The 14,010-nt window shown below is 39.6% G+C and overlaps 1 protein-coding gene and 1 non-coding gene across 4 annotated transcripts in view; both read right to left on the bottom strand.

Annotated features, from left to right (window-relative positions):
- Nucleotides 1-14,010, bottom strand: part of SWAP70 (switching B cell complex subunit SWAP70) — an 85,152-nt gene that overhangs the window by 61,703 nt on the left and 9,439 nt on the right. For 2 of the 3 annotated variants that reach the window (XR_002825035.1, XM_004369640.2), the window contains exon 2: nucleotides 903-1,043. Coding sequence is in view for 2 of the 3 variants with exons in the window: in XM_004369640.2 (XP_004369697.1) it covers nucleotides 903-1,043 (141 nt within the window). In the remaining variant the exon portion in view is untranslated. Of the gene's footprint in view, nucleotides 1-902; nucleotides 1,044-9,135; nucleotides 9,993-14,010 lie in introns of those variants that run through there. The other variant, XM_023737175.1, reaches the window with a different exon arrangement.
- On the bottom strand, nucleotides 13,720-13,789 carry TRNAG-UCC (transfer RNA glycine (anticodon UCC)). Its single transcript has one exon. It is a non-coding gene; the product is annotated as a tRNA-Gly (tRNA).

The following is a 14,010-nucleotide window of genomic DNA, read 5'->3' as shown; positions in this document are numbered from 1 at the left end:
CTTCTAAAAATTTCATGCTTGCTGTTATAAATAGGCAAAAGCTCTCCCAAACTTTGGATGTGAATACATGATTTCTTCCATATCTAAACTAAATGCACATGACATGAAAGGATTAAATGAATATATTGTTCAGTAAAAAAAAAAAAAAACAGTAAGTTGCATAATTGTATGTATAGTAAGATCCTATTTGCATAGAACAAAACACTATGTATTCTGTAGGGGTAGTCGGGGTTGTGTGTGAGGGCACATGTGTACATTTGCGTGTACATTAAAAAAGGTCTGAAAAGATATTTATCGAACTGTTAACCGTGGTTACTCATCAGTTTATTTTCTTCTTTCCGTGCATTAAATGTCACCATTTTATGTGCTGAGAAACTGAACATGGCTGGGAACGTCACTACGTTATATTTGGCTTCCAAATACATGACGGGTTTTTGCAGCATCCTTACCCAGAACATACCCCAGAAGAAAGCAGCCAAGAGATACCCCGAAAAGTCTAGGATAAAAAAGTATGCTATATAATATCTTAAAAATAATTAATATTCATATTTTACCCCATCACACCTATCCTTTGACCACAGTTGCTGCACATATGAAATCAGAATTAAAAAAAAAAAAAAATCCTGAGAGAGGATAGATACAGAATAATACAAAACACAGTTCTTAATTTTCAAGAATGAACCAAGGTGGAAAAACATGAAACCAACTTTTTAAGGAAAGTGGAGAAGAAGGAATAAGAAGCATCATCAGTCTCTCTCATTCTTTCTTTCCTTTCTGATTGATCTTTGCATGCCTCACACCTGAATTCCTTCATCAACTTGCGAACAAGGGGCTTTGTGGCCCCTTGAGAAATGCTGGACAAATCAAGTAACACTGTAAGCAAGAACAGATTAGAATCATACCTTTTCCAAAATGAACTTGTTTAAATACGGCATGTAGCCCTGATTGGAGACAGGCCCCTCATCATCATCCCTGAAGTGCTCTTCAAGGGCAACAGGGTCATGTGGAACCTTCAGCACTGTGCACAAGTTATGTGAAAGGACCTACGGGGGAAAGAGAGTCGTTTAAAGGCACCCACTAACCAACACATGACACCCTCACTGTCTGAACACAACCCGCCGCTCCTTGCCCTGAGAAAGACGGAGAATAAACTAGCAAACGGAAGGTGAGCACTGCTCAGCTGCCAGCTCCAATTCGCTCTCATCCCCTCCCCAGTTTTAGTTCACTTCAAACAAGCCTCTAATATAAGCCTACTATGAGCCAGGCTCCATGCAAGATCTGTGAACATAATGCTACTTGTTGTCCTTTATTAACTGGCCCACATTAGGAAAAAAAAAGGGAAACAAGCAAGAGAATGTGTTCAAAATTAAACTTCTCCCCAAGTGGAGCAGGGTCAGCTAATTAGAGCTGTAAGAGAAAGAGCCTGCTGGTACTGGGCAGCTGGAGCCCAGCATTCTGGAAAAGGTGGCTGACCTGGGCAAGTCATAACCTCTCTGGGCTTCAGTTTTCTCATTTGTTCAATAGAAAGGGCCAAATTAGTGTATATATATGCCAAATGTTAATTAGGTCATCTCTAAGAGTCCAAATCAACTCTAAAATTCTAGGACTCTATGCTAAGTTTTCAGCATAAGTATAAAGAGTCAAAGTATTAAAAAGAGAAAGAAATAAAGGACCTGATTTAGAATAGAAGAAACATTAATAGCAAAAACATCTCAGGAGTCACCAAAATGGTTAAAAATATTTTGAAGAAAATTTGCATTCCATAGCATGTATGCAAAAGGCTGCTGTTCTTGCAATAACCTAAGTGCACACTTTAATATTCAGGTAGTTGAACAGTTTGGGCTATCTTGGTGCTAATAATCTTGATTCACATTAAATGAAAGTTAAAAAATAAATCCTTTTAAGTCCCTTCCATTTCATTTGTGCGTTCTGAACAGGTCAAATTACAGGCTGTGCTATAATTTAACAGAGCTAAGGCTGTACTTTTGTTTAACAGAGAATCTTAGATATCAAATCCCAGGTTAAAATATTCCCTATTTTTCTCAGCCGTAACCCCATTTAATCACTTATGGAGCCACATTCATCCCAAAGGACACTTTTAATTCCATTAAGCAAGTCTTTTTTTTCTGCATAAACAGATTTCAGTTAGGATTATTTTAAGACTTAAAAATTGTAATCTATAAAAAGAACATTTACACATCTTCTTTCTACATTTATTTCTCAAAGCTTCATTTATGTGGAGATCCTTTTCTACATGCTCTACTGGTTTTAAGGAAGTAAGTAAAGGAAGTAAATTCACAAATGGTTATAAATGCAGTAATGAAGACTTTTATCAGCTCCTACAAAGCAGGCTGTGTTTCTCAAGCAAACCCTTTATTTACCAGTAGAGCACATGAAAAGAGCACGGTGGAGCTTTTAGTGAAGAATCTTGTACCACACTTCAGTAAAATCCTAAACAGATATTTCCTTCCTCTATTTACGTAGCAAAACCTACCTACTCCAAAGAGGTTTTGTGAGTATCAAATTCAAGAATGTATGTGAAAGTGCTTATAAACTGTAAAGTACTATGGACATATAAATTTTAGAGAAATAAAAGATGTATTTCTCAGACATGGCTCAAAATGTCATTCAAATTTAAAAATCATTTGGTACTTCCCCAAGTAAAAATTCCCAACCACTGGCTAAACTATGGTACATCCATAAAATGTTAAGAACAATGAGGAAGCTGACTATGCGCTGATATGAAAAGTTTTCCAAGATAAAGTAAGTGAAAAAAATAAGGTACCTTAAAGTATGTATAGTATGCCATCCTTTATGTTAAAAAAAAAAAAAAAAGAGGAAAAAATAAACTGTGGACAGATATATAAGAAACTATTAATAGTGGGGGAAGACTAATTTGATAGGAGACAAAAGCAGAAGACTCTTTACTGTACTTCCCCTTTTTATTATTTTTTAAATTACCTATTCAAAAATGTACTACCTATTTAAAAAATTAAATGTTAAAAAGATAAAAAAGAGGCGAGCCTCAGACCACACAGCTAGATCTATTCATCTTCAAAGTCGGTCCTTCTTTCACATTAACCTACTCCCTAGAGATGAGGTGTAAAAGGAAGACATGTTCCACAGCAATGTGCCATGCTTCACAGAAGAGTGAAATGTAAGGGCAAAAAGGAGAAAAGGAGAAACAGTATGTGCTACAGTGACTTCATGAGGAGCCCTGGTTGCATAGTGGTTAGGCACTGGGCTGCTAACCAAAAAGTCAGGGTTCAAACCCACCAGCCACTCCACAGGACAAAGATGTGGCAGTCTGCTTCTGTAAAGATTTACAACCTCGGAAACCTTATGGGGCAGTTCTGTTCTGTCCTAGAGGGTCACTATGAGTCGGAATCAACTCAACGGCAACGGGTTGGTTGGTTGGTTTGTTTTTTGGTCACAGTGACTTCATAAACCAAAATCCAAACCTGTTGCCATCGAGTCGATTCCAACTCTTGGCTACCCCATGTATTACGGAGTAGAACTGCTCCATAGGGTTTTCTTGAGTGTGATCTTTATGGAAGAAAACTGTCAGGCTTTTCTCCCACAGCACCACTGGATGGGTTTGAACCACCGACCTTGAGGTTAGTCGTCGAGCGCAAACTACGCCACTCAGGGTCCTAGTGGCTTCATAGAAGAAGTGCAATATGACCTATGCCTTAAAACAAGGATAGATTTCTGAATAGGAATAGAGGCGAATGGAATGATTTTTAGACAGAGGAGTAACATGAGAAAAACAGTTATTAGTGTAAAGTCCTCAGAGAACAAAAAAGACCTGTCTCTCCCACCTTCTGCCTTTGGGTTTCACAGATTCCTCTAATTAAAGTCCTGGCAGGGGCCTTGGCCACCATATTGTCATCCCTCTCATTTTACAGATGGAGCATACTAGCTCAAAGAGATTAAATCTGCCTTTCTAGACTAAGGTCACTGAGCAGAACTTAGACCAGAACTCAGGTTTTGTAATCCCTGCTCCAACACTCCCTAGTAATAAGGAGCATTGCATTTTCAGTTCTTTAAAGTCATCTTTGTACACGTAGGTGTTTACTCTGATTCAGTGATCCCACTGAAGAAGATTTAGATTTCAACTCTAGACTTCAGCCTTGGACAATTAGATGACACTTTTGTTAAATACAAGGATAGCTGAATTCAATGATAATTTTCTTCACCACCTTACTTAGTTAAGTAAATTGTGAGGGACGCAGCACATTACAGTGACAAGGACTCTGGATGAAGAGATCTGAGTCCAGTCCTGGTTCTGCTACTTACTCACTTGACTTCGGTATCCTCACTGTAAAATAAAAAGGTAGACTTGTTTCTAAAATTAAAACAAAAAACAAAACCAAAAAAACCCCTTAACTGAGGGTTAACATGAAACCCAATTCATTTCATAAATTCAGCAAAGAGAACTATAATTTAAATGAGAAATTCAGCTTTGCTGTAGCTTTTTTCATCGTTAGTAAGCTCTAGAAAAGGATCACTGGTGGGCAACTGTTAAGTGCTCGGCTGCTAACCCAAAAGTTGGCGGTTCAAACCCACCCAGCGGCTCCACTGGAGAAAGACCTGGCGACCTGCTCCTGTAAAGATTACAGCTTAGAAAACCCTATGGGGAAGTTCTACTCTGTCACATTGGGTCACTATGAGTCGAAAATCAGCTCAGTGGCACCCAATAACAACAATGCCCAGGGAAGGGAAGCCTTCGAACAAAATAACAAAAAACTAAACAACTAATAAATGAAAAACCTTTGTCACTAAAAGAAGAAAAAGAAGTTGTGTTCTATGTCTTTAAAATTTTTATTATCAGTAATTTTTTTCAAAAGCCTAACAGTATCTAAAGTTTTTTTTAACAGAAAATAAAATGTATAAAGAAATCAAAATTTTGATGGACAGAATATAAACTAGTAAACATATGCTTATATAGCTCCATATGCTTATATAGCAATTTACGCTTTTTAGAGGACACTCACATCATCCATTAATTTGTCTGAGTCTCTCCCTAGGGAGAGTAGATATTGCTATTCTACAGATGAAGACTAAGTTAGAGAAGCATAAGGAGATGTGCCCAAAATCATAGAGCTTTACAGGCAGTTAGACTTGGACTAGAATCCAAGCCTCTCACTCTGAAGCCCTTTCCACACTGTGGTTCCTTCCTTCTCTTTCTGGAAAAGCAAACAGCCCTGCCTATACAAAGATAACTCTGTGGACAAGCATGTTGTTTCTAAGGTACAGTAGTGGACTGGTGCTACTGCAGCCCCACCCTCTCCATTCCCCAGGACCCAACAAGATGGCTGGCTCTGGTTAGCACAGCCAAGCTAGATCCAGTGGCAAAGAACTTCACCTAGACATCTGGGACCATTCTCTTTGGGAGCTCCCACCTCCCATCACCCGCCTATGAGGGAACTATTCCAAGGGGCACTAGCCTCCTCTCTGGAGGAGGAGCTGAAAAGCAGATCCAGGACAAAAGCCCTCAGCAGGAAAGAGGAGTATCAGTTCTTGATTTGCAAAAGGACTGCCCCTGAATCACTCCAATCAGGGTGTTTGCAAGTTTCTTGGAAAACTTGAATTTATTCCACTTCGAATGCCTGCTCCCCCAAAGGCCATTCTGTTAGTGCCCACATGATTGCTAAGCAACTTTGTTCTCATTCCTGATTTGAAGAATAAACTATTGTTGTCACAATCAAAGATCCATATCCATGCCAGAAACCCATCACTCCAGTTCTTTCATAGCTGTCTGCTACTGCCTCTGCAGAACCTCGGCTGATGAGAGATGACTAACTGCACGAGCCCTTGCTCGTATGGTCTGTTCCTGTTCAGTGGTTTACCATTTACCCTTTTTAAGCATTTTTCTCCAGCTATCATGAAAACAAAATCAAGGATGATAAACGACTAAACTGTGTTTTAACACACAAGCGCATAATGTTCACTCCCTTCTCTCTCAAAGATGTAGAGATTCTAAAAGGTTCTCTGAAAAGTGCCCCGCCCCCATCACACACAGTTTCCCTTTACAGGATGTGCGTAACAGGCAACATTCAACACTGAAAAAAAAGGGGGTGGGGTGGAGATCTTTATCCCAACAGACTTATCTGAACCTACACAATTATAGAATTATAACTCATAATGAGCAATCATTTTTTTAACGCATGAAAATTCTTAAGTCTGGTATATAGTTTTCAAGTTAATGGCAAATTACCAGAAAATTCTTCCTAACAATGAACCAGAATGACCTATTTCCTACCACTGCTATGCCCTGCCTTAAGAGTATTGTCTTGCTAGAGGTCCTGCCCTTACCACTTGGAGTCATTTTCCTCTTCCTGACAGTATCTTTTCATCCTGCTGGTCACTGCTCAAGTCTCACTTGCTTTCTCTTAAATTATTCTTGTTCTATTCAGCCTCAAAAATCTCAAAGTCATCATTGACACTGCCCTCTCTATTAGGCCCTGAGTGCAATCAATCACCATCATAGGCACTTTTGTCTACGATTAAGGCATATTTATCTTAAAATGCTGCTTACATCATGTTACCCCCTTGCCTAAAAATCCCCGAAAGCCTACACAAGTAAAAGTCAAGTATCTTAGGTCGGCATTTAAGGCATTCCACAAGCCAGCCTCGCTTGCTTTTCTAGCCTTATTTTTTCCTATCCCTTTGTACAAACCGTACAAGTGCAGCCAAACAAGCTTAATCACTGTACCCCCAAACAAGCCCTGCACCACCCTCCTTCCTCCTCCAGGGCTTAGCTCAAGTCACCCCATCTCCATTTCTACCTCACAAAAATGCCATGTCTTTCTGAAGTCTTCACTAGCCCTAACTCAGGATGGTCTCTGCATTTCCTGAGCACTCTGTACCTCTTCTTTTACACTATCACAAGTGATTTTTCTCTCCCACAAGACTGTAAATTTCTGAAAGAAAAAGGCCCATGTCTTATCCATCCTTGAATCCCCACAACACCTAGCATGCTGCCTGGAATTCAGAAGACTTTCTAAAATTTCTCTTTTAACAGCAGTATCATAATATTTTAATACTGACACAATCTTAGAGAATATCCTAGTCCTATCTCTCTATTTCACAGATAAAATGACTGGGGCCTGGGACTTGGCCTAAGTCATACACTGATCAGTAACAAAACAAGGACTAGAACCCAAGTCTCCCAATTACCTGTCCCACAATAATGCCTTGTGCTGGAAACATTTTCTTCTGCTTAGTCACATCCTGCAAGACGGGGTCATTTTTCATAAACTCAAGGAAGTCGTCCCTGGCCTCCCTGTCCACTGAACTCCTATTCAGAGTGTACTTGTTTTCTGTTTTGCATGTTAGTGATATCTCAGATTACCTAATGCAGCTTTATAAGGGAGGAAACAGCCAAATATTTCTTCTGTATCCTTCACAGTGACTAGTGTAGGGCTGAGGGATGACTTAGTAGGCGCATAATGCCTATGGACATACTAAGGCAGGATATCTAGCTCAAAATTCACCTGTTGTGATGTTGTCCATAGAATATAGGTCACTGAACTATAATTTATGCCACTGGATTTCAGTGGTTCTCACTTAACCACCTTTAATAAGTTGTTTTGGGTAATTCATCAATTTAGCCCTCTTCAGAAACCAAACAGAAAATATTGGTAAACATGACCACATAAAAAAAATGTTAATTTCCCTTTAAAAAGAAACACTGCAAACAAGCAAAAAAAGGTTAATGGCTTCAACATTCAAACTGCTCTTAGAAATTAATAAGAAAAAGATGAACACCTAGTAGAAAAACAGACAACAAGAATAGAAAATTGACACAACAAAACTAGTGACTAAAAAAATATAGGAAAAGATGCCCAACCTCACTAGTAACCAAAAGAATGCAAATTAAAAGGCATATTACTTTTTGCCTGAATAACAATACCTGGTGTTTGAGCAGATATGGGAGAGTAAAGATTGCCAATCCCCAACACTGGAAAGGGTACAGAGCAGGTTTTCTAGAATTGGTTTTCTAGAACTTACCCATTCTTTGTTGTGGTGGTTAGAGGCGAAGGGGGTCCTATGCTTTGTAGGCTGTTTAGCAGCAGCACTGGCCTCTACATACTAGATGCCAGTAGTGTCTCCTCATTTGTAACAACTAAAAATGTCTCCTGTTAAAAAACCCGTTGCCGTCGAGTTAATTCCGATTCACAGCAACCCTATAAGACAGAGTAGAACTGTCCCATAGGATTTCCAAGCAGTGGCTGGTGGATTTGAACTGCCGACCTTTTGGTTAGCAGCCATAGCTCTTAACCACTGTGCCACCAGGGCTCCTGACCTTGCCAACTGTCCCCTCGAAGGCAAATCATCACTCAGATTGAGAGCCACTGATATAGAGAAACAATCACTAATATAAACTGACACAACCTTTTGTGAGGGCAACCTGGCCAGAAGTGTCAAACTTTTAAATACGCATACTCTTTGACCCACCAATTACACTTCCAGGAATTTGTATACCTAAATCAGGTATACAAAGATGTATGTTCAATAATATTCACTGAAGAGTTAATAAAATTGAAAAGTTGAAAACACCTCAAATATCCATGAATGGGAAAGTGGTTAAATAAAGCACAATGAAGCAACACAGTGAAATAGTTCGCAGTCATTAAAAAGGATGGTATCCATGTGCGGTTGTTAACCAATGTCATAAAACAACATGTGTACTTCTGTTTCACGAGAAACTATTTGTTCTGAGCCTTCACCTGAAGTACAATAAAAAAAAAAATTAAAAAAATAAAATAAAATTAGGTAAAATGAAAATAAAGAGTCCACTTAAAAAAAATAAAAGGATGGTGTCCGTACTCCACATGCACTGATATTGAAAGATGACCCTACTACAATGTTTATGAAAATGTGCACGTTTGTGTGTGTGCGTGTGTAGAGAGGTGTGAGAAAAGATATTCACTGAAAAGTTAATTGCATCTGCCTTTGGGGCTAGAATTTCAGGTATTTTTACTTTTGCCTTTATAGTTTAACATACTGTGTGAATAGTCTATGTATTATCTTTATAATAGGAAAAAATGAAGCTTTTATGTTTCTGAAAAATAAAAACAAAGTAAAATAGAGTTGGGGGTTCCCACTAGGGAGCATTAATAAAATTACCAAATGTGAGCAGATCCTTGTAGGACTATAAAGTTGATGAAATTAACTCATTCGATTCATCCGCAAAGAACTATGCTTTGCCACGCCTTTTGCAGAAGTCACGCCATGAGCAACAAAGTCCTCCAATCTGGGACAGCCTCCTTAGATGCCAGCCTCTCGCTGGAATATAACACAAACAAACGTCTTTAAGAAGACAAATCATTTGCAAGAATTATCTCCAGTAAGCTGTGTGTCTCTCTCCTGCTGCTCTGTAAGTTCTTTAAGGAAAGGACCTGTATTTTATCCATCTGTGCAATAACAAAACCTAATAATAATAGCTGTTCAATAAATGTTTACTAAATGATGTCCATTTAAGAGTTCTCTAGAATTTTCATTTTATTTATATATTTTCTTAGTTTAGTTCAGTTTATTTTGCTGCTTCTCCATCACCTTTATCTAGATCTAGGCCTTTCAATTTATTCCCTATGCTACCATGTTCCTGGAAAGAATGTTGGCTTAATTGGAATCTCTAATTCAGATCACTTTCAGAGTCAAAAACAATGCCTCCATTAGTTATTAACACCACCAGAACTAGTCAGGCATAGCTCATCTGGCCTGAGATCTAATAAAGCAATCCAGTTCCTCAAAATTCAAGTATAGATTTCTGAGGAAAGGGCTCAGCAAGAATTCAAGAAGTGAGAAGAGAAATCTATAGTAAAAGAGAGAGAAGTTAAGGTAACTTAATTTAGTACATTTTTCTCTAAGAGAAGCTCTGGAGCCACAGTGCATACTCAAGGAGTGCTTGGTGTGACTGCAGAAAGGTGATGATAAAGATCACAAACCTGAGGTTTACCTCTGCTGCTCTGTCTTCAAACCATCCTGGCCCCCTTATGGTCCCTACAATATGGCTTCTATACCTATCAATCTCCTGAAATTGCTTTTTAGGAGGATTCTGAGGCAGACACAGAGATGCACCCCTCAGATTCCTCCTGAAGAAAAGAAATTGCTGCCCAGCTACAAGGAATTGTGGGTAAAGAACAGTCTCTAACTGTTAGTACTTTCAAGGTCCACCTCAATCAATGACTGAGCAAGGCAGTAGCCACAGTCATTCTCTTCTCAGGCCAGTCCCCAGACAATGGCTAAGCAAGGCAGTGGTACCATTTCTGCCCAGTGCAGGAGTCCTCTGTCAGGCAATGTTTGCTCCAGAGCTCCCAGTTATGTCAATTCTGTATGATGGTTTGACAGCTCCTTTGCCAAATCCTGCTTCCTCTCCTTTTCTTTTCACAGATGTTTCTCCCCAATAAACCTTTTCCACTCCTAACTCTGTCCACGTGTCTGCTTCCTGGAGAACCCAAGCTGGAACTGATACCTTCCCGACAAGTCATTCTTCCAAGTCTCTGGCACTTGGCACTTCAGATTATCCCTCCTCTTGGACTTTTTTGGTCCCATAACACACTATTTTTCAAGTTCTTCTCCTTCCTCTACAAAGATGTCTTTATGGGGTGACCTCTCTCTCACCTCCTCATTTCTCCATTCTTCCAACCCTGGCATTTCCCAACGCCCAATTCTCAGCCCTGAATTCTTTTCCTCTTAATATTCTTTTATTCTGACAACTTCAAGTGACCTCCATTCTAATGATATTCAGAGCTTGCTCTCATCCTGACCTCTCAACTGAGTTCTGGTTTATATCACTAACTCTAAAGTTCCCTGAGATCCAGAGGAGGACTCATCACCTTTCTCCCCAAATACAGGTTTTCCATCTTGACTTTGGGTTTGGTACCACCACTCCCTCAACAACAAAGCTATGAAGTCTCCTTTTTTTGTGCCTCTTTCTTTCATACTAAGTCTCTGAAATCCAGTGTATATTTTATATTTAAAGAGCATCTCAGTCTGGACTAGCCACCTTCCAGTGCTCAATAGCCACATGTGGCTAATGGCTACCATATTGGACAGCACAGGTCTAAAGCATTCATTTTACATACTCTCTAGAACTTACGCATATGTTGCCTTGTTATAGTCATTTCATGTATTATGTATTCTTTACTAAACCACATACTCTTCAAGGTAAGGGACAATGTTATTTTTTCTTTCCCAGAGTGTCTAACAAAGGTATTCAGTAGATACTGAATTAAAACCTTCAAATTCATATAATACTTTATAGATTAATTTTCTTCAACATCAGTGTTTGGTAAGAAATAAGTGGCTAGTCCCAGATAAAATGGGAGAAAAATGTAGAACAAAACTCAAATTCCTAAAAAAGGCCAGACCTACTGGACCGTTAGAGACTAGAGAAACTCCTGAGACTATTGCCCTAAGATAACCTTTGAACTTTGATTTGACACTATTTCTGCAGGTCACGTTTCAGCCAAATAATAGATTGGCTTATAAGATAAACAATATCACCCATGAGTAATATGCTCCCTTAAACAATTAACTATATGAGACCAAATGGTCAACATTTACCCAAAAGCAAAGATGAGAAGGCAAGGAGGGGAAGGGAAGCTAGATCAATGGAAACAGAACAGAATGGAAATAATGAGAATGCTGACGCACTGTAAAAATTATAACCAATGGCACAGGACCATTTGTATAAAAACTGTTAAATGGAAACCTAATTTCTATGCAGGCTTTCACCTAAAACACAATAAAATATTCTTTTTTAAAAAAAATCCAGACTAACTTGAAATGTAAACTTCATTTAAACTACAACAATAAACAAAAAGAAAAAAAAAAAACCCATTGTCATGTAGTCAATTCTGACTCATGATGGCCCTATGGGACAGAGTGGAACTGCGCCGTAGGGTTTCCAGGGCTATAATTTTTGTGGAGGCGGACTGCCACGTCTTTCTCACATGGAGAGACTGGTGGGTTCGAACCATTGGCCTTCAGTTCTTCTCACAGCGCTTAGCCACTGCACCACCAGTACAGCCTTGGAAACCCTCGGGGATGGTTCTGCTCTGTCCTACAGGGTGGCCATGGGTTAGAGTCGACTCCACAGCAACAGGTCTAGTTTTTTGGTTTTATCCTGTAAATACAAACTGAATATATGTACAGGTGAAGGGAATAGAGCGTATCTTTGAAATAGGAGACATTCTGAAGTGAACTATTAAAAGAGGCCCTGTTTAGTGGAAGAATTCAGGACTTGAGGCACCAAGCCAGGCACTTTACTATGTTATTATCTCAGCGGCAAGACTGCGCATGGCCCGTTCCCACTCTCGAGGGCAAGAAATGGTTAGTGTACACTTGTGTCTTTTGTTACATTTTGTTTTTAAAGTTTTGGTCTCTCTTAATTACTGAGATGTGTATCTAATGGAGGAGGGAAATACTGTAAAATTTTCACGAGACTCCTGGATTCAAATTTGGGCACTGACACTGAGAATTGTGGGATATTGGTCAAGTCTCCCATCTCTCTGGGCCAGAGCTACCTTTTCTGTAACTGGGGTGGAATTGTAGATTCTCAGGGGGTCGTGGCAAAGGTGAAATGAGACTGTGTGTGAAGAGCTTCGAAAAGATGTGCACACAAAACACACAATAAATGCCAGTGCTCTTTAAAAAAAGAAAGAGCGAGCCCCCAGACACCCTTTTAACTCAGTACTGAAGTCACTCCTGAGGTTCACCCTTCATCAAAAGATTAGTCAGGCCTATAAAACAAAACAAGACTAAATGGGTACACCAGCCCAGGAGCAAGAACGAGAAGGCAGGAGGTGACAGGAAAACTGGCAATGGGGAACCCAAGATCAAGAAAGGGAGTCTTGGCATGTCGTGAGGTTGATAACCAATGTCACAAAACAATATGTATATTAATTGTTTAATGAGAAACTTATTTACTCTGTAAACCTTCATCTAAAGCACAATACAAAACAAAAAGAAAGAAAACACTCTCACAGGAAAAAAAAAAAGGAAGAATGAATGGCTAGTAGATGTTTCGGTAGCCACACATAAAGGTTGTGAGCTGCCTCTATTCAAGTCTGCATGTTGTTATATGTCTTATTATTCCCATTTAACAAATAATCTTAAAGTACAAGAAGCAAATTCCCAAAGTTACCCAGGTAAGAAACCTCAGAATTCTAATCCAGTCCTATCTACCCCAGTCAGGTGGCTCATTACCTGACAGTGTTTCTCAAATCATCACTGGTAATGACCAAGAAAGTCACTGAGACTGAGCTCCTGCTCAAATTCAGCATAACAGCCATCTGCTGACATCATCACCTTATGACCAGAAAGAAATGACATACTGCCTGACAAGGCAGGTAGTGCCCCATTTTCCCAGAGCTGCCCAGCCAATGAAATACAATACCTCTGAAAATGCTTTATCCTAACTGTTGTTGTTAGCTGTCATCAAGTCGGTCCCCCAACTCATGGCAACCCCACGCACAACAGAACGAAATGCTGCCCGGTGCTGCACCATCCCCATGCTAGGTTGTGGATGATTGGTTTTGGATTGGACCGTTGTGATCCATAGGGTTTTCACTGTCTGATTTTCAGAAGTACTTTGCCAGGCCTTTCTTCCTAGTCCATTTTAGTCTGGAAGTTCCACTAAACCTGTGTAGCATCATAGCAACATGCAAGTGTCCACTGACAGAAAAGTGGTGGCTGTACATGAGGTGCATTGGCCAGGAATTGAACCTGGGTCTCCCGCATGGAAGGCGAGAATCTACCACTGAACCACCAATGCCACCTTTATGCTAAATAGCATTTCTTATTCTGGCTAGAAAGCCATGTCCAAATATACCACTCTCCTGGTCCAAATCAGACTTAGCTGTAATGATAATTATTCCGAAAGAGGACAAAACAAAGCAAAAGGTGCTCTTTTCATCTCCTGGTCCAAATCAGACTTGGCTGTAATGATAATTACTCCTAAAGAGGACAAAACAAAGCAAAAGGTGCTCTTTTCAT

The sequence above is a fragment of the Trichechus manatus genome, unplaced genomic scaffold, assembly GCF_000243295.1.
Source record: "Trichechus manatus latirostris isolate Lorelei unplaced genomic scaffold, TriManLat1.0 scaffold00006, whole genome shotgun sequence".
Lineage (NCBI taxonomy): Eukaryota > Metazoa > Chordata > Mammalia > Sirenia > Trichechidae > Trichechus > Trichechus manatus.
The sequence above is the reverse complement of the archived record's forward strand: the minus strand, read 5'-3'. Positions and strand labels throughout refer to the sequence as shown.